The 27820-nt window shown below is 45.6% G+C and overlaps 2 protein-coding genes across 7 annotated transcripts; one reads left to right on the top strand and one right to left on the bottom strand.

The window, feature by feature from the left end:
- Positions 1 to 1185: 1185 nt before the first annotated feature.
- Positions 1186 to 16868, bottom strand: LOC144101374 (uncharacterized). Of its 3 annotated transcripts, none has more exons than XM_077634506.1 (11): positions 16722 to 16868; positions 14547 to 14612; positions 14390 to 14485; positions 14237 to 14301; positions 14018 to 14094; positions 13441 to 13536; positions 12924 to 13117; positions 8146 to 8281; positions 5441 to 5477; positions 3025 to 3187; positions 1186 to 2481 (listed from the first exon to the last, which is right to left on the bottom strand). In XM_077634506.1, the coding sequence occupies exons 2-11, from the start codon at positions 14591 to 14593 to the stop codon at positions 2394 to 2396; spliced, it is 999 nt and encodes a 332-aa protein (XP_077490632.1). In that variant the 5' UTR covers positions 14594 to 14612; positions 16722 to 16868; the 3' UTR covers positions 1186 to 2393. The 3 variants fall into 3 exon arrangements, with proteins under 3 accessions (XP_077490632.1, XP_077490633.1, XP_077490631.1); XM_077634507.1 differs by having other exon boundaries at positions 14547 to 14626; positions 16740 to 16865; XM_077634505.1 differs by having other exon boundaries at positions 2338 to 2481; positions 14547 to 14617; positions 16733 to 16855.
- Positions 16869 to 17065: 197 nt separating this feature from the next.
- On the top strand, positions 17066 to 26807 carry LOC144101373 (uncharacterized). Of its 4 annotated transcripts, none has more exons than XR_013307996.1 (9): positions 17066 to 17148; positions 17382 to 17421; positions 17580 to 17696; positions 19033 to 19170; positions 19331 to 19363; positions 22069 to 22391; positions 23091 to 23315; positions 23887 to 23919; positions 26322 to 26427. XR_013307996.1 is itself a non-coding variant. In XM_077634502.1 (9 exons), coding segments are annotated over exons 2-9 (912 nt in total). In that variant the 5' UTR covers positions 17066 to 17148; positions 17382 to 17419; the 3' UTR covers positions 26437 to 26807. The 4 variants fall into 4 exon arrangements, 3 of the variants coding, with proteins under 3 accessions (XP_077490628.1, XP_077490630.1, XP_077490629.1); XM_077634502.1 differs by having other exon boundaries at positions 23091 to 23241; positions 26322 to 26807; XM_077634504.1 differs by lacking the exon at positions 19331 to 19363 and having other exon boundaries at positions 23091 to 23241; positions 26322 to 26807.
- The last annotated feature ends 1013 nt before the right edge of the window (positions 26808 to 27820 follow it).

Below are 27820 nucleotides of genomic sequence, written 5' to 3'. Positions count from 1 at the left end.
GGAAGAGGAGAAGGGACTTTAATGGAACGGGAGAGGTCTGCCTGGTTGTCGGCCTGGCGTATGGTGTGAAAGGGGTGTGACGTCAAATGCTCGGGAGGTAACAGGCTGCACTGCGTTCCCTCTCTGCAGCAAAGCGAAGCCGGCGATAACAACACATCATGTTGACCCACATACGTGACGCCTTCAGCTGTCGCTGAACATCGCGTTGCACTGCTGAAAGCGGGGCGTCAATTTTTACAGCGAAAGCTGCTACACGGAGCCTTTTCCGGTGTAAAGGCAGACTCAGGGTTAACAGCGTAGACTGTCAGCATCCGGTGACGGAATGTGGACAGTCACGTGGCCGTGCACTTGTCGTGGTAACTGGTCGCCACACAGTCTGTAGGTCTTGACTACATGCGCACTGCAGTGATAGTGCGTGACCGAGATAGGCCACGTAAGCAAGTGTTGGATGCCATGTTAAATTCAGCTGCTCGCAAACGCAAGTAGGTGCGTCTGGGGCAGGCCAGGCAAACCGAGCAAGAAACGAGCAAAACCACGCACACAGCAATGAATGGTACAGTGGCAGCTACCCAAATGAGGGTGAGATCTAAGCTAAGCCATTACGGCAAGGAGCCAGTACAGCACAATGCTGCAACAGTGCATACAAAGCAATAACAATGAATTGCAGCGTGACGGCAAGACGGCAAAGATTGCAAATCCAGGGCTCGGCAACCACAGCCTGCAGTGGCAGCGGCCCGTGAGGCAGCACACTCCGAATTCCAAAGTTTATTTCTAGTACGACACATGCCACTCAACTGCTGAGAAGGTCCAGCCAGCCTCCAAGAAGGAAAGCTGGATGTACGCAGCATGGCAGGAGTCACCATGCATAAAAATATGGGTAGCAGTCAAGTGGGCACACCACTTCAATTTTCATTGCAAAAGAGTATGGCGACACGGTTGTTACTCAATTTCAGCTCACAGCTTTATTGCATGTCCGTGTTGCTAAATGCAATTCATTGAGCAGTTCATATAGACGATCAACGCAAACGATGCAGCAGTGTATGCTGGCATTAGTGCTCCCCCGGACGGAGCAGCCGCTACCGGTGAAAGTTCAGACCGTGCAAGCGGGCGGCGTGATCCAGCCCATCAATCACCGTGCGACCTGCTGTACCCCAGCTTTACTCTCAGAATTCAATTCAGTCCATTGAAGTGCAAGAAGTTTATTGATAAGGACAAAAAAAAAAGATTCCCTGCAGCTTACCGTGACAGTGACACAGGTTATGTAGACTTGGGCACCCCTTTTTACACAACTGCTGAGCTCTAGCAGTATTAAGAAATGAAGCCACTGCTGACTGGAAACCATCATAATGGACACTGGCATCATATATGTTAACGGTCCCATTAGCACAAGCTGGTGCCAAGGCCACGCGAATACCATTTGCTCAGATGTGCGAGAATGTGTCCAACAGAACTTTTAGAAGCAGAAACGAAGCCAAATTGAACAACATGCCTCGCATGGCCAGCAGAACGCTAGTGCATCAGATGTGCTTGTCCACATCCCCAACTATTAACGCGACAGCGTTAAAGGCCCCTTTACGCAGGAAATCCAGCGTTGGCATTGTGAGCTATAAAGAGGGCAGCGTAGGGTAGCCCAGGCAGCCACATATAGGTGGGCAACGTCACGTGGCAACATCACAGCCTACCCACCGGAATGTGAGCAAATTAACCACCCTAGCAGGTGGCAGTTAAATTAATGACTGATCATGAGAGGTTGCTCAGGAAGAGCAACTTATCCACTGGTGGCAGCACCTGCCATCGCAGGGCAGGTACTGTACCACTGTGCAAGGAATGGTATGGGGACTCCCAGGGGTACATGAATGTGAAGTTGAGAATGACCAGTTCCGCATATACAGGCATTAACTCATTAGCGCTATCACGTCACATCCTTAAGGCAGAGCTTAAGTGTTTTAAATGCCTCCCTAGTTTTTTGCATGCTTTGGCCACAAGAAGCAAGAATTTCGATCTCCACATCCTTGGCTCATTTTCAATCTTAGGGAGTTGTTGGTCGGAAGTCGCAAGGCACCCTTTGGTCTTCCTTTCCTCTCCCCAGAAAACACTTCTTTCCCACCTACCAATTTCTTTATCCACCAACTGCGTTATTTGTTTCCCTCTTTCTATAAAAATAAGGTGCCCATATCAGCCGCACTTATTTGCTACCTGTTACCTGCATCAAGGCGTTGGCTTAACATTGCCCACATATTCACAAAATAGGTATGCACATTTATTTTGCACACATTAGGTTGAGAAAGATATAAATATAACAGTGAAAATGTAGAAAGGGCATCACAATGGTCAGAGCCACGGATGACGGTGTTGAATGCACCTGTAAGCACTTAAAAGAAAAAGTACCATTGTCACTCTTCCTGGACAACGAATGGTGGAAAGCGACGACCCTTGTTGCAGATTATTCCATAAAAGGTTTGAATAGCCGCCGCATATTCCCTGAAACAAAGGAGCTCAGTAAAGCGGGTGCAGACAATCATCCCTCAACACACCCTCAAGTACCCTCATTACTTGCTCTCTGGCCCCTGAAATCACATTTACCATAGCATTAGTTACAACTACACAGCACCATCTTCAAACATGTAATCCTGGTACTAATGTTTTTGCCTTTTTTTCGATGTCATCAAATTACACACATCATAAAGCAACATGAATCGAAAGTTGCCACACAAAATCGCAAGTAAGTGCTTTAAGTGTCAATGTCTGCGGCATTGCGCACAGTGCACTTCATTACAATAAATCAACTAGCCTGCAGCAGTACCAGCTGCTGGACAGGTTCCCACACTTATCTGTAGATACTGTGTCCTTCAACATAGCGAAAAATAAAAACTAATGCTAATATTCTACACTTTCTCGGTCCCGTATGTGCTGTTCATAAAAGGAGTCCAGAGCTCTCTGAACTACAACTGACACACACTAAAGGGACTAAAGACACGAGGACCAAGACAAAATGTGGGGGAAAAATTTTCCATAGATACGAACAGGTCTGGGCATTCTGTGCTTTCCAGGAGTGGTAGAACGCTGGTGGCGCAAAATTCTGCAACACACTTTTCCAAGGCATTGCACTTTTTGTCAACATAGGCGTGAAATTCCGCTTGAAGCTCGTTCCGTGTTGGAAACTCTGGTGATAACAGCACGGAAGGCACTGCACAAAAAGACCTTGGAATGTAGGCATTTGTAAGCGAACAAATTATGAAACAGTGTATGTAGAAAGGAGTCGCACAGCGCACTTAAACCTGTGAATATTTAGACTATGCATGAGCAAATGCTGACAGTCATGACGATCACATCTGTTATATGAAAAAAAAAATGGCACACAGTTAAGGATAGTCCATTTTCTCTATGACAGAAATTCAATAAAAACTTAACATATAATTAGTGTGCAAAAGGAAAAGTGATTTGTGAGGACTGCTGAGAGACGCACCGCCTGGTTTCAATCAACATTTTTACAAGGGAGCCAAAAATCACATGCATTAATGGAAATTAAGGCCAACAGACAAGCAGACATTTTACTACACACATCCAGAGAAGACACTTGCGTTCCAACCTATATACCTCATTTATGAGGCTCTCATGCTGGGGCCAGTGGCGCTTGCCCACTGAGCACAGTTATTTAATTTAATATCAACTGCAGTGGTAGTCCTGATGATGTATGCAATTTATTAGGAAAAGCTGCCGATAGCTTTTATTTTAAGAACCATATTAGTTCTGCCTTCTTTGTTGAATACGCAAACATTCACACGGACACATTTGGTGAAGTTGGACAGACCAATTGGATGCAATTGGTTAGTCCAATTAGGCTCACCAGCTGGAATCGAAATTGGCCTAAATCGATAGTCCATTCAGGCTTTAAAATTGGAACACCATTCCAATTGGAACCAGATGGAAACGGAATTGGTACAATTAAAACCAATCAGAAATACAATTTGTTCCAATTGCTTTTTTTTTTTTTTACTGGGACCGTCACAGAAACATAATTCTCCTGGTGCCTTCACGTTCTCGTTGAGCTTCATGTATACTGGACTTGCTGGGATGTGCCTTTATTGCCAAGTCAGTACTAAAATTGTCCAAGCAATTTTTTATAAATATCTTTGGAAATTTCCACACGAGAATGTAGAAGACAAGGCATAAAGCATTTGAATCTTTCAGATATCCCAAGTCAAACCCACAAATATTTCCCCACTGCCTAACTAAACAGCTACAAGTTTGCTCTAACCTACATAATAACGGGCATGTGTTTATGCTCAGTACTAGCATCAAGTGGGATTTAGTACGCAACAGGCATTTGAACTAAAATTGAGTGCTGAGATAAGCTGGAGCACAAGAATGGTCACCACCCAAAAAGCCTGATTTCTGAAATACTAGATTTTTAAACTGGATTTTTGAGGCAGTATTTGGCATGTGAATTTCAATGAGCATAAAACCTGCGAGCAAAGCATGGGTCGAATCAAGAAAGGCAAGTGAACACACCCCCCTACTCCATAAGCGAGAAATTTGTAGCAGAAAAATCTTACCACCTCAATTTTTTTATGGCATTGGCCATTCTTAGCTGCATCCTCAAAAATGAGATGTTGGCGGCACCATCCGCACAGCACCCTCCGCTGAGTGCACCTCCGGACACCATTTGGAAAAATGCATTTCGCACATACAAACCCGGCACCACCCGCATATCAGAAGGATGCACTAATACCCAGACCCTCGCTGAAGTGGCCTAGTGGTTAAAACATTAGCTATTCTTAGCTCTTTCCCCAGTTTTATGCTGTTGGCATCGGCAAACCACCACCGGGCACCCGCAGGTAAACCTGCACTCATGCATCCACCTGTAAAACTGAATCTCTGACACACGAGCCCAGCAACTCCCACACCGTTATTCAATCATTCTAAAGCACCTCCATTTTTCCGTAACTACAAGGCAGCTAATGCTAAATCACTTCCATCCCAAACTCGTAACTGCCCTGTAGCTTTTTATTTTTCCAACAAAAAAGGCTCACAAGATCACAAAACCCCCTCAATAAACGTGGGTCTGCACCAGGAGCAGATAGCCCTGAATCTACAACAGCACTCTTAAGCCACTGTCAGTGTGTATAGAAAAGTGCTTATGACTGCAACTGCCAACTTACTATAATGAATTAATTTTAAATAAAATTTATTGCTTGGAACTTCAGCATCCTTTCAACTTTGATGCTCTCTACTAGCACAGTAGAGATCTTGCAGAAAAGCAGGCATAGCATGCCATGCTATTGTTGCTTCTTCACAGCAGTCAAAGAATAGTGAGCAGTATACTTTGCACCATCATCAGGCAATCCTGTCACTGTGCTCGCATTTGAAACCAACCTGCTGTGCGAATATATCTACGACATTATCAGCCTGCATCCATTTTCGAGTGAGCCTCACTTACCTTTATTTCTGCCCGGCTCCCCATCACCACCATCTTCCTGCAATGTCACAGGAATGTAAACATGTACACCTAAACAATGATTACCAGCAAAAAAAAAAAAAGACAAAACAACAGACCTGAGAGAGACAAGAAAAAGCAGGAAATTTAAGCAGGCATTCCACCCAGTTGTCTAGCCTACGCACAGGAAGAAGGTTAAAAGGAAAACAAAAAAAAGAGAGAAAGGGTAAACAGGAAGAAAGGAGGCTTAGTCCACCATGTCCACTAAATAAAACAAAAGAAGAGAACCGCACATTTTATATGCACACTACCTTGGAAAACATCCGTCATTCTGCAAAGTCAAAGACAGTGATGTTTAAACATGCGCAGGTAATGGAAAACTTATCAACGTAAAACTAGATGTTTTCAGGTGGCTTCCATGACAATACTGAACACTGACAACACTGAAACTTTTTGCTGCTTCAGACTGCATGGGCCAGTGTCGGGAGGTTTATTGTAACTATTCCCGACAGAATAGTTACAATAAACCGGAATAGTCACAAGACGGAATAGTTACAATAATGAATGTGCTAGTGAATTTCAGTGTTGTAGCATCTCTGTACGGGGCAGTTCACGCCAACAATGACTAAGGACTTCGCTTGCAGATATGTTGCCAGTTTTGGCTCATCAAACTGGTCTCAACCTGCCACCTAGCTAGCCATCCTAGTTAGCTCAGGTTGTGGTCCTGTAATTTTTCTGTAAGTATAAGGATTTGAAAGTACTGTATAGCGTTCAACCGAAACCGTGTGGCTGCGTCCAGGTCATTGTTCGTTTTTTATTTCTTACTTGGAATGTTTGAAATAAGAGCAGAACCTTGTATATAATGGCTTTGCCATTTTTTCTCCAATTTCTAGTTCTCTTGCCCTGTGGCCACAGTTTACAACAACACACAGGCTGTACAGGCAAGCAAACCTCAGAGCACAGAAGAGTAACTTTTCAATCTGAAGGGTCAAATGCTTAGAAATTAGTATATGCCAGTACGCAGCATGCAGTCAATTTGGATAACTCAAGTTTTGTTAACATATATAAGCCGAAGCTTCAGAAACTTGAAAAGATTTAAAATATTTATTCCACTTCAGAAGCTCAGAATTCAGGATCAACCTTGTATCGGTAGAAATATATTCCTGAAGACAGACTCTTGTGTTGTTCGAAAATGTAGAATACCAGGCAAATTCTGTACCTGTTACTTGTGGTAGGGCTTCAAACATTTGACACTGACTTTAAGATCACATTTCTCATCATGTGCAGTCGTTACATTGCGACAATGAACAACAATTATTTTCCTTGCAGAATCAGTGTATTACAATGTAGTTGATGGGGTCAAATCTCACAAAATGGCACCCATATAAGACTGGCGGATATTTCTGAGCACACACAACACACAAACCTGAAAGCACACAGCGCAACGCTTGCAGAGGAAATGAGCAGACCCTCTTGAACCTATGCTAGTGGCAAAACTTTTATACAATAAACTTTTGCACAAAAAAGCAGTGTCCTATATGTAGGATGCTAGGCACACATGGGGTGAGATCAATAACTAGGACAACCTGTAATCAGCATGCACAAGCAAAGAAGACCCAAATTATATTTAAGATAAAATAACTAGCTAATTATTGTAATGTCATTACATTACTTAGCTCAGTATTTATGAATTTTTATGCATGAGTTTATGAATGCAGTGATCATTTCCACATGCACCTGCAGGGATAGTGTTAGTTGCTATGGTGTCCGACTGCCAAAAATAGAATCCTGGCCACAGCAGCCGCGTTAAGGTGTAGTCAAGATGCAAAAACATCCACGTGCTGTGCTATATCAACGCATGTTAGAGAACCTTAGGTGGCCTAATCCAGAGGCATTCGCTACTCGTTTCATACATCAGGTGCGACGGTGTGAAAGGTGCGGAAGTAGTCTGCACGAAAAAAATAAAGGGAGGCATGTTATCCGAGTGACCTTTTAGGAACGAGAAAGCGACAGCGTGTCGTCGGCACTGCTTTTTGATCATGGATATAGGCAGCACAGACAAGAGTGCTAGCTTTGACAGCACTGCACCTGATGTATGAAACGGAGTATAGGGCAAAGCTCTTATAGCCCATATGCACTTTCGGCACATTAAAAACCCACATGGCATACACAGTACACCAGACCAATTTTTTTTTTCCTTCCTATGTCACTTCCGCTTCCTTCTTGTAACTTATTGCCCTTCCCGTCTGAAATATACACTATACACCTTTCCATCTGGTGTTAGAGGCTGCGTTGAAATGCCTCTTCTCTGGACTGTTGCAAGCCAGTTCCACTGCTGCTTCTACCATGCTAGCGGGTGCACAACAGCCCAGCGAGTAATCTGGCAGTGCCCAAGGAGTCCTCGTTGCAAAGGTCTATACACAGCCTTGGTCAAAAGTCTACAGACCACAGGATTTGCTTTCGAGGCCTGTAGTTTGGCCAGTTACAGCACGCACAAATTTCCAAATCTCCAGGGGAGAAGGAAGTCCCTTGCCCTCATCCCTGCAGGTTTAATTGTTGAGCTTGAGCGGTGGGCACAAGTGCGCAACTACGTGGCTCAAACACAAAACTTGTGTCCTGAAAGCTTTTGGCCAAGAGGGTAGGAATTATATAAATACAATAACCAGCACAATGAAAGGCGATCTGCAGTTTAAAAGTCGGGCACATACCTCAGCATCATACATGGCCAGGAACTGGCGCCGCTCGGGGCACTCGGCCTCCACTGCTGCACACTTTCGTGCTTCATCCACCAGTGCTGAGAACTGACGAATCTGTGCCAGGGCTTCTGGAGTGCCGAGCAGTTCCCTGTTGGAATACATTCTTTTCTCATCTAGATGTGAAAACATGGGATGCTTTGACGTGAGCAATCCCAACATAGCCACAATTCTTTTCCAGATCAGTTAATGGGACATGGAGGACAAATTGAAGTTAGAGATAGATTACAATGTGCTTAAAGGGACACTGAGAAGAACTCTATCAATTTTTTTTTTTTAGCAAAATCTGATAGTTCGGAATTTCATGGCTTTGTTGCCGCTTGTCCGGGAGTGAAAGATGCATTTATTTCAAAGAAATTTGGATTCGAAGTTGAAAAAGTTTTTCCCGCCGCTCTGATTCAAACTCGAGCACTCTTATGACGTCACGGAGAACTCTTATGACGTCATAGGACAGAGTGACATGAAACGTGACGTCAACGCAGACTCCGTGGTTTCTGGTGGCTAGCGGTGCGGTCTAGCAGCTGCCGAAATGAAGGCTATCGCCACCGCACGTTGAAAGCGTCTATCGGGGGTCGCTATCGTCACTTCGTTTATGTTTGCACCGGCGTCTTGCCAGCGTTACGACGACGTAGTTCTCGCAAAAACTCCGGCCTGCATTTCAGCGACCTCAGCCCCACAGAGCGTGCGATGCTTTTGAGGGAGCACGGTTAGGTTAGGGCCGGTGGGTCGTTTCCCCCTTCCGCCGTAAGCAGCCACTGCAAAGTAAATATCGTAACCCCAGTGCGGGGAGTCGCCAGGGGCCAAAACAAGGTCGGCGCGTTGCGCCCATCGGAGGCTTGTCTGGGCTTTAATTGGGGCCAACGGATTGGGATTCCTTGAACGGCACGGTTGCACGGTGCAGCAGGTCTCCCACGGTTGCAAGGGCCAAGTTATTTATTTTTTTTGCCACAAAAAACGGGTGGGTGCTCAAGGGCGGTCACGTTTAAAGTTGGCGGCTTGAAACTAAGGCCGACGCACGACGCTTCAACGGCTTCCGCTAGATCCAACGGGTCCACTGGATTAGGCTCTCTCGCCCACTTGCAGGTACCTTCAGATGTGCACTGTGAATGGATTAAATTAGCCGAGAGCTCAAAAAGAACAGCTCCGGCTAACTGCCAAAGCTATTGAATTACGTCACAACGCGCACCTCGCCGCGGAGCCGAATCAGTCTGGCCGGGCCGGCGGCGGCTGGCGCTCTCAGAATGAAACTGAGACATGCTCCAAGTCTCCGCCAGTGCGGTCAAAGTGCGCCGAAGCCGCCAAAAAGCGCAGTTGGAGTATAAGGGTCTCGCTTTGGCCGACACGACGTCGCCGTGAAGTGCGCGTGCGCATTACGCCGGAGCATAAGCGTGCTAAACAGCTAACCAACGTATTCGGTGGCGGCATCTATGGGAGCCACTGAAACCCCCCGCCCTTTCACTGAATAAAAGAAAGATCCTGTGCCGAGGCTCGGAATCGAACTACGGCCTTTGGCGTTTGAGGCGGAGACTCTACCACTCCGCCACGACGGCTCAGGGTATGAGCGTCAATAAAGGCACATCTAGTGAATGCACTCTTCCGATGCAGAAATCTCCGCGCTTTCGCTACGCATATCCTGGCCTAACACAGCTAGGCCATCAGCAATTTTTCTTAACTGCCTTGTACCTTGTCTCCCGTCCATAATAAACGATTTCCGTTAAGTAGCTTGAAGTTGACTGCACAGCCGGGAATGTTTCGCCGGGCGAGCGTGCGAAGACACAAGTGCTCTTTATACTGCAAACTGCCTTGTACGATCACCGACCATCATGCCATCATCATAGTTTTTAATCGACCTTGGCGATCATCTTACTAGCCTTAACAGGCTCCTTCAAAGGTTAACTAGCACTTGAAGCGGCACTTGGAGTTCCTCTACTGTTTGAGGCGCGTCAAAAACAAAACCACGGGGCACACAAAGCTCATAGACGCGAAGCGCCATAACAAATCGAAACTCTCCTGGCCGCCTGTAGCACCGCCAAGAATCGGTTTTCTTTGCTTCCAACATTCAGGTTGTCTTTTGCCTGCCTTCCTTGTGTGATAAAAGTGCACTATCGGTTTGAAAACAAAACTTACTCCAATATTGAACCGCGCAACCTTCCTTTGTCAGCCTCAGAGATTCGCGACAGCATGTAGGAAGGAAAATTCCTCCAAGGTGGCGTCTCTTGTCCTATGGCGTCACCACGCTTGTACTTGCGAGATTGGCCTGTGGTGGCGATACCTGTATTTTGGTTCTTGCTATTTTCTACCTTACAAGAGCTTTGTTTTCAGTAAGAGCGGCGTTTTTGTGATCAGGAGCTGGTATTCTATCGATACAAGCCAACTTCAATTTCTCCTCAGTGTCCCTTTAAGATAAAAACGCTACTATGCCTGAAAAAAATTGCTTTTTTGTCGGCTAGAAAAGGCCAAAAAATGAGACACGTGGTGCCACCACCACCCGATTTTAAAGCAAGTCACTGTGATGCGTCGATCTTGAGCCAGGGATCCCAGAGGCTAGCCTGCACCAACATTCATTTTAAAACAGTGATCACAGAGTCCTTTTCTCCGTATACAGACAGTATGAGTTTAAATCAAGCCATGGGAGAATTTTTAAATGGGATTTCCTCAGTAATAAATGCGTATTTACATCGAAGTACCCAGAAAGAGCCGCCGGATTGACTTTTATGAACAACAAATATTAGACGGCATTGTCGTCAGAGTCCCTTCAAAAGTGAACATAAGGAAGGGCAGTGAGCACTAAGCAAACCGCACAGAGTACAGCATGTTTGTAAATCATGTTCACCATGTCCAACAAAACTAGCTGCAAAAATTAAGTCCCGAGTTTTGTGCAGCAGGCATTGATGTGTTGCTGGAAAAAAATGCAGTCAACTCTCAGAGATAATTAAAGCTCAAAGAAGAACGAAAACTTTTTCTAATTAAGTGGCACCTTCTTAATGCACTCAATGTGGGCAGGTCCAAAGCATCTGTTTGGATAAACGGAAAGCTCAAATTAAGGGAGTTCAAAATAACAAGAGTTCACTACATAATTCAGGGGAGCAAAGGGCAAACAGTCAAGAAACGGTGTTGGCAATAGCTGAGACAAAAAGCAACATCAAAGCTAGAAATGAAAATTGAAATTTTGCACACTGAAATTACAACATATACTTTGTCAGATCAGAAGAAAAAAATGGTATAAAGAATCATTGGCCAGTCAGCCTGAGCAGCAAAAGCAAGCAAGCGGAGCATTTCCAGTTAAAACTTGGTTAAAGCCATGCCTGTTAAGTTCATACCCAAATAGAGAATGTCGCTGAAATAACTTCAGATGACCGTCCCCCTTAGCGCTGATATCTGCAAAGAAACACTTTTTCCATCTTTGCACTGAAATGGGCTGCAGGAGCTTGCTGCAGCCTACAAGAACCATTAGGCATCAAAAGTACAAGGTACAAGTAATACAGTGTCTTAGCCTGTGACAAACTTTAACAGGAACAAATTTAATAACAGGGCCCACAAGTAAACAACTATTCAGTGGGCAAAGATTTTAGCTGTGCACCAGAAAAGCAAACAAATAAATTAAGGCCGGGGACTAACTTTCGAGCCCTGTCTCAATTTTGGCCTTGTTCAACAAATCTTCCAGAGCTGTAATGAACACGGAGCACCAAAAATGCCATTTTTAATGTAACAAGCAGTGGTGATAGATGGGCGACAAATCACCACATATAAATCACTATTACAGACTGATGGATACACAATGAATGCTTGTCCACAAACAAGTAAACTGCTTTGTTGCAGGCACACTGCGGTATGCTGGATGGCAGATGTCTGTACACACTTGCCGACACCACAAGAGGCTAAAAAAACAGCACACTAACAAGTTTCGATCCAGGAAATACATCAGAGATAGAAACGTGCTAAAGAAACACTAAAGAAACATTGAATGTTTTTTTTTGTCATTTAATACTGATTCATTACTGCATTCTAATGACAAAAGAAAGATGAATTTTAGAGAAAACCGAGATTTTATAATTTAGAAAATATCAAAAGGCGAAAGACAGGTGTCGCAATCCAAAGCCACTTCCAAAAAATAACTCTGAAGGCATGATGTGTGATTTCAGTAACGGATCTCACAGTCTAGGTCACACCACCAGCAACCTACAACGGCCGACCGTGGAGTCCCTAATGCACACAATGCTAGCATTACTGTCAAGAGCTTGAACTAAGTGATGCGAAAAAAACATTCCAATTTTATGTTCCGATTTCTCAGCAATAAAATGTTTTCTGCTGCTTCATAAATGCCAACAAAGACACGGCCTACTATTAACTCTTACTATAAAAACCAAAATTCAATTTCCCTAGTGCTCCTGTAAAAGGAATAACGTCAGTGATTGCCTAACATATTACAGATATTACAGTCTTGTGCACCACTTATCCTTAGTGGGAATAAGTGAATTTAAGGGGGCGTGGGCTGCCGTGCCCATCCCAAGTGAGAGATTTTTTTTTATGAGAAAGCTATGCAAAATGCATTGTATAAATAGGGCCGCATCCTTGAAACACCCATAAATCAGCCCCTGCTTATCCTTGGTGGGGAAAAAAAATACACGTTAACCAACATTATAGCAGTGCATCTGCATGCTTGACAGCATGCTACGATGTACAGGCCGAATTACTCTGACATATTTCCCCCTTGTCTTAAATGAGAGACATACTTGTAGTTGATTCTGTCCACCTTCTTCAAAGGACTTGGGGCTCGGCGCTGTGACGGCTGTTTCTGGCATCTTGTCTGGGATGTCGAGCGCGGCTGTCCTCTGATGACAGTGCTCAGTTTTCTTGCTGAAACCACAGAACGACTTCGCGGTCGCAGTGGTTGCTTTGGCACAGTTGACTTTCCAATGGGTTGGGGCTGTGGATGAAGTTAAAGCTGTTGTCAGGTGCAAGCTTGTACCAAGCATTTGCACTAAATCAAAATTTCAACAAACAATAGAAATATGCAAAAGATGGGCTCGCATTTTCATGAGGGAAATAGTAGCATTTTTTCCCACTTTTTTGCTTTAAATTACATGCTAGAAACAAAGCAGTTAGATTGATACATGAGCAAAGCTGCTCATTTATGTGCACAATATGCTCCCGAACAGAACACGACGATAAACTATCTGTGCAGATATCAATACGGAGCAGGTTTTTTGTGTGTGTAAAAAGAATAGCAACCAAATGGGTCACACAAACCTTATCACTCAGGCAGTCATCACCCTTCCTCGATGGCTCCCCAGGACGATTTTTCGCTCTTGTTGTATGCCTTTCACTTTTAGGCTCATTGCCTGCCTATAAAAAAAAATTCAGAAAATTCAGAAGAGAAACATAAATTAACTACATATCAAAGTACAACTCCGTACGGCATCACTCACACTACTCCCAGAGTGATTATATTCTCAGACGCATAGCTGACTCTAGTGAAACGAAACTTAGGTGACCCATCTACAAATCGCACACGCGGCGGCTGCGTTTTTACGGAGGAAAAATGCTAAGGTGCCCGTGTGCTGTGCGATGTCAGTGCACGTTAAAGATCCCCAGGTGGTCTAAATTATTCCGAAGCCCTCCACTACGGCACCTCTTCTTCCTTTCTTCTTTCACTCCCTCCTTTATCCCTTCCCTTACGGCACGGTTCAGGTGTCCAACGATATATGAGACAGATACTGCGCCATTTCCTTTCCCCAAAAACCAATTATTATTATTATTCAGCAATGAATATGGGATCACCCATTAATGCACACTGCTTTGTATGATTGATGAAGACTATACTTACATCTCCATTTCTGAGCTGCCTAGCTTTAACTAGCACGGAGTTAGCATTTTCCAGCTGCTCTTCAAGATTTTTCAAGGCTGTGAAAGAAAAACAAAACAAGCGTTGTACCCAACACAGTTTATGAGAACAAAGAACATTACTGCGGTACAAACGTTGCCGCGTTTTAAAATGACCGGCAGTGTACCATTAGCTACAGCAACAAAGAAAAAAAGCTCATACTTTGCGCTAAGTCACCTTGACCTGAATTTGTCTCATCTTGCTGTGGTTTTTTCTCACTGTTTGGTCTGGAGAATAAAATGTGGACGACGTTAAGGCAGGAGAAAAAGATGAAGGTTTTCATAAGTACGACTGTTAAGCATTGCTGAAACTCACAGAGAGATGAACTGTCGGTACATCTCGTTCATAATGTCCACTGATCGCCGCTCGGCGTCAACTTGAGCCTGAAGGCTGTTCAGAATATCCATCAGCCTGCAATTAATTGGATTTCTTCATGAGTGACATGACAAGGAAGAACATCGCATCGCATTACCGTGACAGCGCAGGTCCCCACTTCGAAGATGCGGAATCTCCGTCCATGATAGGCCGAAACCGTTGTCTTGGTACAGTGCTCTAGAATATGGGTAGTGGGTTCAGGGAGCGGCCAGCGGTGAGGCGACTTGTGTCGACGATACCAGATGGCGCCACCAGAGCATGGGCTGTATGAAATGCGGCGCGCCGCGCCGTGGATGCGCGCTGTGCATAGAATCGTCGGAGAAATAAGCAAGGCTCTGTCTTTTAAAACAGGTCCTACAAATAGGTGAAGCTGTACACAGATATTGTCGGCAAATCAAGAAAATTAGATGTAGTAGTAGCCAACAGCCGATAGCGCGGTGGTGCGGACGAGCGGCCCCGTTAATGCTTCGCAACGCTGATCATGCTCTTTTGCAGGTACGGCTCCCATATTTCAACGTTAGTGCATACTAGTATTATCGCCGCCCATAGGAAAGGCTGAGTACAGGGAGAGGAGCAAAAATTCTATCGATCATCGGGGTTATCCAGCGGCCAACTCGAAGCTGTCGGCAAACGTGGCCGAGTGTACTCCAGCTTGAGCCATCGGAAGGGTTTTAGTAGAGGGGCGGGGCAACAAGAAATTGCAATAAAAAAAACGCTTCACTTGGAGACCGTTGTGTGTACAGCGTACTATATGTGAATGCGATAATTTTAAGTGTGGTATGCATGCCTCTGTTTTGTAAACAGGAAAGGAACGCCGACCAAAGGTTGTTAAAAAAGAAGACGTTCTGACCTTTGGTCGGCGTTCCTTTCCTTTTTACATGAATCTTCTACCTGACCGGACGAGTTTTCGTCGAACTTTACATTTCATGCCCCTGTTTTAATTGTTATTTTGATGCATGCATTTTTTTCATGAAAACGAAGGGTCAATTGCCGCCGATGTATAAACGCTGATGAATGCAAGACAAGATAAAATAACTTTTATAAAACAAAGCACTCCTCTATTGCAGCGCTCCAACTATGCACAGTGTGAAACCTATTCTTGAATTACTCAAAGGAATGCCGTGTTTTCTTGTTTGCACAGTACATTTAGCCGCGAGACTATGAGCACTTGCCCATCTTAGCATGAAGCTTCTTTTTCCTGCCAGCTTCTCGCGACTCATTGATTGATTTAACATAAAAATGCAGCCTTGTCAAAACATAAAACTTGAGAATGCTGACTGCGAGCGCTTCTGAGTGCTGGCTGCACCCTACACCACATGAAATCTGAGATTTTCCCAGCACCATAACATCTACTATGCTGTTACTGCACAGCTTTTCCTGACAAAAAAAAAGGTTGTGAAAGGTTTTCCAGCCTTCTCACCATCAAAAAAAAGCACACGAGACGGGTAGAGCAACCCTCCTTTGTCACAAATTGCAGTAAACTCACTGTCCTGGCTTTGAAGGAACATCCAGCTTAGAAAAATCGTCCGGCACAGATGCTTCGTCAACTTCACAATGGTCTTGGTCGTTCGCCAACACGCTACTCTCAGTGTCAATGCCCGGACACCTCGATTCCTTAACGTCGGAAGCATTACTTTGTGGTCTTTTCGCTTCATTAGGATATGTACTTGTGCTTTTCCTCTTTCTAGGTGGTCTCTGTAGCGGTATTTTCTTTGACAGATAGCTCGGCGCGTTCGGCAGCAAAGTTGGCACCGCATCGGGTAAACGTTCCGGCTTTCCACGCGGGATGCGGACTTCTTTGCCGTCAATGATGTGTATAAAGTCCCTCACAATGCATGATGGCTCGAAATGTAGCTCACACACACAGCAGGTTTCGTCCAAAACCTTATCTTTTCGATGAAGGTTGCGTTCCCACTGCTTCCGTCGGTTCTCATCCTTTAACACAGCGAAGAGCGACGGCTGATCGCCTTTCGTCCACTGGTATCCCGTTTTGCACCCGGGAGCAAAACAATGCCGTTGACGCCGACGATTCGGCATGACCGTAGTCTTAACGCCGCGAACTCACAAAGAGGAAAAATGCACCGCACAAAAAGCAACAAACAGCTGCAGGCAGCTTGGCGGGACTGCTAGCCGCGCGCGCGGGCGCGCCGAGCCTACAGCCCACGCTACAACAGCGCCACCGCTTACATCCGGGACCTGTCGACACTCGCCGCCTCACCGCATCGCATGGAGCGCGCTGGCTCCTGAACCCACTACCCATATTCTAGAGCACTGTAGTCTTGGAAAGGGCAGGAAACGATTGGACTGTGCGTGTGACTTGTAAAGAACGCCAAACAATGACAACTATCACAAGCAGTTATCACATCTACTCGCTCAAATGACGTGCCGCCATAGCTCCAAATCGTCAGATGGTTTCGGTGTTTTCGGTAGGTTTCTGTTTTGAAAGAAAGCGTCAAAGAAGACGAAGGTCGCCTAGCGTGTAACAACCTTCCAATTTACACTAACACAAAAACATTTTTGAAGTTTAGACAATTACAAAAATAGTCAAATAGTTTTTACAAGTGTAATTTTTGTCTATTCGGAAAAACTTGTTAACGGCTGTAAACGGCTGTAAGCCGACGACGCGGTCAAGCCACGACCACCATGGCGCCGGTTGTGTAGTTTGTTGTTTGTGCGTGCGTTGTAGGAAGCGACTGCCGGTAAGGTGACCGTTTAAAGTTTCCTTGGCTGAATTTAGCATACCGCGATAGCACTGCAGTGCTGCCCGACAGCTGTACATGCGTGATGTGAAGGCAATTTGCTGCCGAATTACAAACTGTGGCGTGTGCCGGCGTCGTCAGCATTCTGTGCTAAGCCTAGGCTGTTTTAACTCGACAAGCGTGTCGCGGGGAAAGTCGCTCTGTCAAATAATTCATTTTCCTTACAATTTCAGACCGAGTCTGACTTTCGGTGCCCTTGGCCACAGTGATCATGTGAGTATTTGTGGTGTCACCGATGTGCCGTTGCTGGAACGAGAGGTGTCCATAACTTGCTCCTATTCGTGGCTTGCGAACAAGTTTTCGTTCTGCCAAAGACCCCGAGTAGGGCAAGCATTGACGATGAATTCGCGCCCTGCGTGCCGACTTCGCAGGGCCGCAAGTCCCAAGCGCGCCCGTCCGGCGGACGCGAAAAAAGATCGAAGCCGAGAACGCACCAAGAAGAGTAGAACGGCGTCCACAAGTAGCTCGCGCTCAAGCAGTGCTGCGAGGTAAGTGCCAACCTTTTGCACCTTTTTTTCTTTACATCTAATTCATCTAATTCGAATTTCCCGCTTTGCTCACTGTAGTTCATCTCTCGCTTTGACTCTTCCCATGTGTTCAATTCATTGTCTCATTGGAATTGTCGCATTAATTGAAAATGTGCTCTAACTGCGGTAGAAGTAGCATGCAGCGTAGTTCTTATACGCGATTGTTTCTTGATTGGTTGCTGCTCTGGCTGTCGCACTGCACGTGGTCTATTGTGGGCCGTTGTGAACTGCGCCCGATTGACGCCCCTTCTAGTCTTCACGAAATTTGATAGCTGTAGTTTTGAAAATATTTATCGCCTCGATTGCTAGTTTCGGCAACGTCTAAGGTCCCTAGATACGGTGTTACGTGAGTTGTGCAGCAGTTGTGCTGTTAATAAATATGTAAAACGAATGGATTTCGCAAAAAAAGAAACAAACATTCCAAAAACAAGTTGAGATACGCATAGAATATTCAGACATCAGTAAGACGGCAAGTTGAACTAGTTTGTGCATACTGACAGCGAATAACAGCGCAGAGACAAGGGGCAGAGGAAGCAGACAGGACCAGCACTGGCTAAGAACTGCGGTTTATTAAAAAGAAACACACAAATTACTCTTTTCTTTCACAACCAGAAGTGAACGTGCAACACCAAAAGACATACTGATACCTCACTTACATGAATCTAGATATTTTAGTTCACAATCGTTCTAAAAATTAGCTGCCACAGTGGCTCAGTGGTTGTGGCGCTCGGCTGCTGACCCAAAAGACGCGGGTTCGATCCTGGCCGCGGCGGTCGAATTTCGGTGGTGGCGAAATTCTAGAGGCCCGTGCACTGCGCGATGTCAGTGCACGTTAAAGAACCCCAGGTAGTCGAAATTTCCGGAGCCTTTCACTTAGGCATCCCTCATAGCCTGAGTCGCTTTGGAACGTTAGACCTTCCTAAACCAAAACCAAAGCAAGCCTTCTAAAAATTGTGCGCACTCCTTTTTTAATGAAACCAGAGTTCTGCACAGACACACAGATAAGTCAACAAGGGAAATCTGTGAAGCGTTTCATATTCACAAAAACCTTTACTCATGCGTATGTGTTCATGATGTGAACTAAAATATCTTGATTCAGACATGTGGAATGTGCTAGGGTTTATTTAACCTCATCCGGTGTACTCGTTCAGCATGGCTGCTTTGTGTCGTGAGCGAGGGAGCTTGTATTGGTTTTTTTGTGTTTGCAGTCTGATCTGTGTAATATGGTGAAACGTCAGGGACGGTGCATTTGTTGACTTGTCTTGCGGTCTGTGCCGTACTCTGTGTGCACACGCAGCAGCGGCAGCAGCTCTAGTGGGAGCAGTTCAAGTGGAAGCAGTTCCAGCGGGTCGTCCCGCTCTTCGTCCTCTTCCTCCTCTTCATCGTCCCGGTCTACATCGGTGTCTCCACGGCGACGGCGGAATCGTGTTTCCAGGTGAGTCGCAGAGCTCCCTGCTGCACATTCGCGTGGAAACGAAGCGCTCATTTCTTTGTCGCATGTGCATTTTGCTTTGTGGTATCGGCGTGCATTTATGGACGGCTTTCTGGTGCTTTCCTGCCTAACTAGCATGCCACTCCTTCTTTGACCACCGCAGGCCTGTAAAGCAAGACCCTACTCCTGCACCCAAGTAATGTACACATTCCTGCTTCATTGATCTCATCAAATGCGCTTGTGACATGCATGTGGTATGTGTAGTGCGTGGTTGCGGGTGTTTCCAAAGCTTTTGGATTGTGGGTGGCTGGGAGAATATCTGTCGTATTTATCTTTTGACCACTGAAGTGCTGCATTCTGCAGCAGCTTTGCCGGAAGGTAGAAACTGTTTCCGCCTGCAAAGGGCTGCCTGCCTGTGCTTGTGCTGTTGTCATGCAACTTCATCATGCATTGTTTCGAACAGCAATAGCCGTCATGGTTTTCTTTAAAAAAACAAAAGCGAAAGCGCTAGCTGCACGATCTTTATGCTACTGTTTTATGAAGTGCCATTTAGAGTTCTTCTCCCGAGAGAAAATTGAGCATTAGAATTTCAATAAAAATTGGAGCGGACACTTAAGCTTGCCTTATGGGTATGACATGACAGCATACTGGGTCAGGCTTTCCATTCTGAGCAGTTTGACACCTTTGAATGCATTTTTCATTTCTTAGAAAAAATTTTCAATTAAGTGATCAATTACACGCACTAAATTTTCTTAATTAGCTTCATCAAACATTGGCTTTTCATTCTGCGCATTTTGGCCCCTCTGAACCCCCCTTTTTTCAATGTTTTTCTTTCTTTTTTAATTTATTTAATTAGATTGATTACAGTGATTTCATTTACTCGTCATCACATACCAATCAATCATCAGTCAGCCCCCCCCCCCCCCGATTATTTCCGACACGCAGTGCCAACTACTATGCCAATGGCTTTTCGAGCGAGTGAGCTGTATACGCTGTCGCGTAAGACGTGCTAGCTGCTTTCACATGCTGACAGTGTAGAGGCACATTTTAATACTGTGCTTGACTGAAGGTGGTGGTGTTGTAGCTAAGGGAAATGCAAAAGAGCTAGAAAGAAACGGGGAAAATATTTCGCCAAAAACAAAACATGAAACCGATTGCCTATGTTGGCTCATTCCTCACCAATGGAAAAAAAAAGAATGTGGTTTTGGGATTGTATGCTTAAAAATTTGTGCAGCCTTTCAGTTTAAACATTATTGTGGAATATGAAATTGCAAGTAAGGAAACTTCCTTCTCAGGGACACACAAACATAAAAATGGATTTTACTGTAAAATCCTTTGGCCTAAAGTTCCCTACTCGGGTGTCCCAGATGTGGCAGGTAGGCCGCCTGCCAAAAAGCTGGCTTCAGGGATGTATGTAGTGCATACGTGTACGTATGTCCGAAATAATGCACTAAAATTGAAATGACCATTGTATGCCAAGAAAAAAAAAAGTGATTTGGAAAGATTTGGGCGGCCGACACAAAGGCTTGTAAAACAAAAGGGGGCAGTTTTGGAGTAAAAACTTAAAGGCAACAAAATTCCCAGGATATAAACTTTGTTACTTATTATGCCAGGATGGAAAGCTGCAAAATACTTGATGCAAAGCTTTCTGATCAAGAGAGCAAAAAGTTAGCACTGTATTGCTAATGTGCTATTTATTTGCCAGAGAAGTCCCTGGAGACTGTAAAATATGTACTTGTGCTCTTCAAAGTCATTTGAAAAAGCACTCATTTTATGTTCAGCTTTATGGTTTTCTTCACAATGTTTGCAGTTTCAGTGCTTCTGTGTGATTTGAGGCGCAGGCTTTTTACGAGTCAACCGAGGTGGAATGGCTTGGACGTGCAGAACTGTCGCTATCACTTCCATCAAAGAAATCGGCAGTTGATGCGCTGGAACCGTGATATAAGAGCTGGTTTTTGAGCACCATTGGAACGGGGCGAAGATGCCACGCTGAGTAAATTGTGCTGTGCTGGAAATTCCCTTGAATAAAGGCCCTATTGTGGTAGGTAAGAATAACTTAAACCATAACAGGAGTATAGTGTCTCAACTATACACAGGATGGTGTTACCGGACTTCGAATGGCTGGTAGCGTGTTGAATGGGGCATTTTGTGCCTCCAATTTGGTCGATTTGAATAGATGAGGCAAAGAAAAAGTGAACGGGACCTGGAGGAATATCACAGTTTGCAGGAGTAGTGAATCAGAAGATCGGCTTCTTCTGGCAATCCATTCAAGTGAAAAGTGCGCTTCATATGTACAGTTGGTAAGAACAGATATTCAGATTATTTTGCCAGTCATGCCTCGTATCGACGGCATTTCTTCACGTGCTGCATCACTTAGAAAGCTCCACAATGGGGTGTGTGTTAAAAACCACCTTCATGCTTTTCAGGGTGTGGGGGGAAACACCTCAGGGGGAGAGCACCTTGTCAGTTGATGTAACTGTGCCAGCGGTATTACTCTGCTTGCTTGATCAAATTAATGCCCCGCCACAGTGGCTCAGTAGTTAGGGTGGTCGGCTGCTGAGCCGCAGGAACTGGGTTAAGTCCCAGTCACAGTGGCTGCATGTCAATGGAAGCGAAACGCAAAACGTCGCCCACGCGCTGTGCAATGTTAGCGCATGTTACAAGAACCCCAGGTGGCTTAAATTAATCGGGAGCCCTCCACTACTGTGTCCCTCATTGCTCATGTGTTGCTTCGGGGCATTGAACCCCATTTACAATTTAATATTGATTAATGACCACTTGATGAATGAGAGTTTCCTACCGGAAGCGTGCAGGTGCTGTACCTCTGATAGCTGATGAGCAAAAAGCTTCAGACAGAATGTGTAATGCCATATCTGTTTTTTTGGGGGGGAAAACGAGCAGGTCGGCAAGCGGAGCACGTGGTGGTGGTGGAGGAGGAGGCGGCGGTGGCGGCGGCGGAGGCAGCAGTGCCAATGCGACTGCCTCAAGCGGCAGCCGGCGTAAACGGACGCCGTCGCCACCCCGCCCTTGCAAAATCCACGTCGGGCGGCTGACACGCAATGTTACCCGCGACCACCTGCTTGAGATCTTCGGCTGCTACGGCACCGTCAAGAGCGTTGAACTTCCCCCCGACCGGACCCATAGCCACCTGTCGCGTGGCTTTGCCTACATAGAGTTCGAGAACCCTGCCGATGCCGAGCGGGCGATGCGCCACATGGACGGGGGTTGGTTGCTGTTGGCTTTGCTTTCTGCTCTTTCCCCTCTCTCAGTGATTGTCTAAGGTGTTGTCTTTAAAAGCACCTGTTGCCATATTCCTGTTTAATGTAAGCAATCATTTTCCATCCTGCTCACTCTTACATGTTTAAGCAAGTTCCAGTGCACGCAGAATTTGACATCTCCTTTGACTGAGAGGCTTAGCGCAGAAACACAAGGCGTCCTTCTCTTGTCCTGTGTTTCCATGCTAAGCCTCTCTGTCAGAAAGTTTGCATGACCAGTAGGAAAAGCTGAAACAGTCAGTTGCAACCTGCGATTAATGTTTTTTTCAACTGCACTATCTAGTATTGTTGGACTGCAACCAGAAGGGGTACTTTAACCTAATTTGAGGTAATCTGTTGTACAGTTATGTTAATGGTCATGGCAACTAAATAAGTCATGCCTAATGAGTGAAGGCTGATGACAAGCACAAGCCCATGTCTGTATTCTTGTATCATAACGGCAGCAAAGAAGCACGTTCGTGTAGAAAAAAAAAACACACGGATGAACACTGTTGTGTGTTTCTTCTCTGTGAATGTGTTTGTCCCCTGCAGTTATGACACAAGAATGCGACCAACTAGCCCAATCTCGTTTTACTCTGTCTGCAGTGTTCAAGCAGTCAAGATTGTTTAGATGTGTTCGTAACGTTTTGTGTCCCACCGGCATCGCAGGTCAGATTGACGGTCAGGAGGTGACGGCAGCCTCGGTGCTCCTGCCTCGCCCTGTGCCACCCCGGCGCCCCAGCCCACCCATGCCCCCAAGGCGGCCTCCAGCACCTCCGCCACACTGGAGACGGTCGCCACCGAGGTCGCGCCCGCGAAGGTGTCTACCGCTCTCTTGTCGTGGCTTCAGGGGAAGCGGCTAGCTGCAGCTTTCTCACACCAGTTGGGAACGTGGTGCGCACCGACCAACGTTTGACTGTGCTGCTTCGTAGTGCCCTCTTCCAGGGTGGCCATTTACGTCCCTCTTGCCACGGAAGAGCCTTGTCTTACGGAGCTTTGCTCTTCATAGCTCACGTGGTGAAACGCTTAAAATGTGCAAGAAAAAGTTAAAGGGAGCATTCATGTAATGTGACAAGAGAATGCGTTAAGGTGTTCAGTCACCACATGGCCTGTGACCGATGACAATGCGTCATGCGACCGTGACAACCGAAAAGGCAGCTGTCTGTCATCGATTCACTTGTACAGCAATGCACAGTCTGTTTAGAGTGTTTATGAGACACAAAAAACAAAAACCATGAGAAAAGAGACGACTAAATTTCTTCGAACCCAACATGTGTGTCCAAGGCAGAGAAAAATGTAATTGGTGCTTGTCTCTGCACCAAATTACGTAATTGTTGTAGGTCTGAAATTCATGCTGCTTGCCTCATTTGCGATTTCATTCTTCTTCGGATAACTGTGACAGGAATTTTTGTAGACGTAGTGTGTCCTGAAAATGTTCAATGTATATTTATCTTTCTCTGTGCAGGTCGCCCCCGCCCAGCCGCGGACGCTCAGGCCGGTGAGTTACAACGTTCAAAACTGGCACTTGTGGAACTCCTACGCCGGTTGTGCCAAACTGTCCTTATAGAAACCATGCTACGTGCTCTACAAAATCAAGTTTTTGCTCGCCTTTCCCCCACTGCGATGGCTCATGTGGTTAGAGTGGTTGGCTATTCAGCCAGACTACCCGGGTTTGAAAGGGTGTCCGTGTGCTGTACGATGTCAGGGCACGTTAAAGAACCCCAAGTGGTTGAAATTATTCCGGAGCTGTCCACTAGGCCACCTCTCTTTCTTTCTTCTTTCACTCCCTCCTTTATGCCTTCCCTTACGGCACGGTTCAGGTGTCCACTGAGAAGTGGGACAGTTACTGCGCCATTTCCTTTCTCAAGGACCAATTTTTCACTTCTGCTCCAGACCTGCGTTAAAAGGTCGTTAAAAAAGCTTTTTCGAGAACGAAACTAAAGCTGCTGATTTCACATAGTTGGCTCTGTGGTCCTTCTATGACGTCACAGAGAGTAGAGGTATGGAAATATTAACTCTTTGAGGATTGAATTTTTTTTAAAAAAGCTTTCCCAGATGGTAAAAGTACTTTATCGCGGATTTTGAATGTAAAAAATGTGCAAAGTCGGAAAGAAATAGTTAAAAAAAATCAGAAACAGTATTTTGCTGTCATCATCACTCAGAACTGCAAAATGTTCAATATAGTATTTCGGAGTGTGGTATTCCTTGCAGCACGGGTCTACGCACAGTGCCTTATCGCGTCTGCACACATAAAACGCGGAAGAGTCACAGCTGTCGGCGTCAAGAGAACGGGCAGTGCGTTCGGCCATATCGCCGCTTTACCATGCATCTGAAGAACTCGAAGGAAACTCAGTAAACAAGGAGGGCGAGAATACCTCGTGAGCGTCGGTGATAAAGAAGCTAAGAGCCGTGCCAATAAAGATGGAAATCAGCATTCGTGGCCCCTGCAAGGGAGTGCCAATAAAGATAAAAATTAAGTTTTGTGCGCCTCCGTTGCGATCACACGGCGAAACGGAAACCACGAAAGGGCGTTGCCACTGACCGCGCTACATGCTGAAGCCAGAATCGGTTATGTTTATTTCCGCAAGAGGGCAGTGCAGTCAAATTTCAAACGCTTCTTGTAAGTCCTAGGAGGTGGCAGCACCTCCCAGTGGGCATGCATAGTCATTATGGCGAAACCATTCCCGTACAGTAAAGGCCTTGCGGGACGGAAAACCGCTACCGTACATATACGGCAAAAACCCTCAAAGGGTTAAGGGTGCGGCGGTGGCGACGGCCGGTTTTCGTGCCATAATTTTTCGGCCAAATAAAGTGTGAGGGCACTTGCTGGGATTAGCGTGGATTCATTGCAGAGAGAGGGATTTTTTGGGAGCCTTGCAGGCAGAGGTAATGTTTGCGCGAGGCACAGTTGCCTATGTGCTCTTGCATGAAACCATTCAAGGGTACAGATTCTATGAAGTAGGAACTTGAGCTTTTTTAGCTTGTAAAGTTTCCTTTACAGTCTAATAACCCTGTCACGTAGCCATTCTCAATGGTGACAGTCTCGACGAGAGCCTTCGAGATTCTGTGTCGCTATAAAACTCAAAGTTTGAGTTGTGGCACTGCTACATGGTAAATCTCGATAGCCATTGAAATACAGTAGCCGACCGCTTTTTTGGACTCCAATAATTCGGACTTGCGCGATATTTCGGGCTTCACTGAGGAACCTCGCGCACCTCGTAGGAACATGTACATTTTCACGCCCAATAGTTTGGGCTTTGTGGCGTCTAAAAGTTTGGTTTTTTGTGTTAAAACAGACGCCAGCAATACTGTAGAGATCGTTTTTTTCAACTGAAAGTTCGTTATTTCGACCTAGTATGGACGTGCGGGCATCGCTGCCAAAACCAACTCGTTCTCCGCCGCCGTGAAAGGAACCGGCAGGAGACTAGAGGACTCAGTTTTTGGATTTGGCAGTGCAGCTAATTCAGCATTCTTAAAGCAGGATTTGCCAATGAAAAAGCTCATGTCTCTTGGCACTAGCTTTCACACTTCAACCAACAATGACAGCTATACGAAGTTTTTTTTTTTTTTTTTGAAGTTTGAGCTGTTAGCTGTAGACACCGAGTGAAAATGCATCACGTAATGACCTCATCATGTTTTTTGCAAAGACAACCTAGTTGGTTGCTAGGGCAAAGAGCTGTTTTGGCAGTGTGGAACAGAGAGAAAAAGAAAACCAATTTTACTTAGGATGGTTGGAATCGTTCATGGTCTACTGCTGTTTTCATGCAGTTTCTGTCTTCACTGCTGCCTAAACTTCTCTTGCCAAACCTGCGGTTTGGGTTCCTGCTGACAGTGGCATAGTTTTCATTCTCTTTGGAGTTTGCCACACCCTTCTAACAGGTTGCTGTTCGGGCATTGCAGGAGTCCTCCAGGACGACACCGCTCACCAAGGCCATCACGTCGATCGCGATCCCCAGCTGGTGCAGGAAGTGGACCCCGACGCCATGCCCGCTCAAGCTCCAGCTCCTCGCGTTGATCGCATCATCGAAGGCTTCAATACAGTGGCATGTATTGCTCCCATAACCACCACCAGTTGTGCTTTGTCAGTGTGCAAGGACCTCCTTCCTTCCTTTTTTTTTTTCAACCCGTGTGTAAACTTCAGTGGGATATAAATTGAAAAGTTCTGTGACCACAATACACTGGACTTCACCTACGTCACTTTGATATGTTTCTTAATATTCCAAGTTTTTTTGTTTGTTTGCTAACGTGTTGTTGCTTAGACACAGTACACTAAATTGCTACATTCCGAAATTTTTGGATATTGGCCTCATTGTACAAAGTGCAGCTTGAAATTTTGTCTGGTTTGGCTATTCACTGTACTGGAAAATAAAGCTTCAACCGTCTTCACATCTCTTCTTTTGTATTGTGCGAAGAGCTGGCTGTTGACGGACATATGCTGATAAGCAGGCTACAGGTAAGTGCAGTAGGGTCCATCCATCGAGGAAATCTCGTTACACGCTCGAAGTTAACCATAAGTAGCTCTTGCTGTTTGTTTTCCTGCCAGGTTTTCATGAGCTTTCTGGATTGGCGCATATTGCACCTCCGATTTTCAGGAGCGAAAATTTGTGCATACCTTTTCGCGAGCATGGGTGAGGGAATGCAGATACGTTCGAAGCACTGTGGGCCCGCACAGGCAGTTTTCGAGGACGCAAGTGCAAAAACTGCAGCGGGACTACATCCCTTTGTGTTGGTGGTGGTTTTATTAAAAATAATAGTAAAAAGGAAGGAAAAGATTTTTGCTAGCCTCGGCATCTGCCATCGATACTGAAGCGCCTGAGATGGGGCAGCGGAAATAAAGGATAGCAGACAGAATGGAGAAATGAAAGAGGTGAGGGGACAGGATAGGGGGACCATCTGTGTTGGCAGAACTGTGCCCAAGCGCTCGGGACTAATGAGCCGTTAAAAAAAATGCTCGGTGCAGCCAATTGCTCTATATATGCAGTGCTGAAAATGGAAAGGCGCGGGAACTATCTTAGTGGACACCAAAACCGTGAAAACTGCAAGAAGCTGCGGTGGTTCAGTGGTGAGGGTGTTCGACTACTGATCCGGCGTACCCCGGTTCGAACCCGACCGCGGCGGCAGCGTTTCAATGGATGCGAAGCGCAAAGGCGCCTGTGTTCTGTGCGATGTCGGTGCACGTTTAAGATCCACAGGTGGTCGAAATTAATCCGGAGCCTTTTACTACGGCACCTCTCTATGCCTTTCTTCTTTGACTCCCTCCTTTATCCCTTCCCTTGCGGCGCGGTTCAGGTGTCCAACGATATATGAGACAGATACTGCGCCATTTCCTTACCCCAAAAACCAATTATTATTATTATTATCATTTTTTTCAAGAAGCTGACCGATACCCTTCGAAATAT

This window comes from Amblyomma americanum, chromosome 8, assembly GCF_052857255.1.
Source record: "Amblyomma americanum isolate KBUSLIRL-KWMA chromosome 8, ASM5285725v1, whole genome shotgun sequence".
In the NCBI taxonomy this organism is placed as follows: Eukaryota; Metazoa; Arthropoda; class Arachnida; order Ixodida; family Ixodidae; genus Amblyomma; species Amblyomma americanum.
This window is presented reverse-complemented; position numbering and strand designations above follow the sequence as displayed.

Excerpts from the sequence above, each read along its gene's own strand:
- LOC144101373 (XM_077634502.1), top strand. Across the intron at positions 22,392-23,090 it reads GATGCGCCACATGGACGGGG|GTCAGATTGACGGTCAGGAG; the intron begins GTTGGTTGCTGT and ends CCGGCATCGCAG. Across the intron at positions 23,920-26,321 it reads AGCCGCGGACGCTCAGGCCG|GAGTCCTCCAGGACGACACC; the intron begins GTGAGTTACAAC and ends CGGGCATTGCAG.
- LOC144101374 (XM_077634506.1), bottom strand. The coding sequence starts at position 14,593 with ATGGACGGAGATTCCGCATCTTCGAAGTGGGGACCTGCGCTGTCACG. Across the intron at positions 14,302-14,389 it reads TACCGACAGTTCATCTCTCT|ACCAAACAGTGAGAAAAAAC; the intron begins GTGAGTTTCAGC and ends TTTATTCTCCAG. Across the intron at positions 13,118-13,440 it reads ATGACTGCCTGAGTGATAAG|CCCCAACCCATTGGAAAGTC; the intron begins GTTTGTGTGACC and ends CTTCATCCACAG.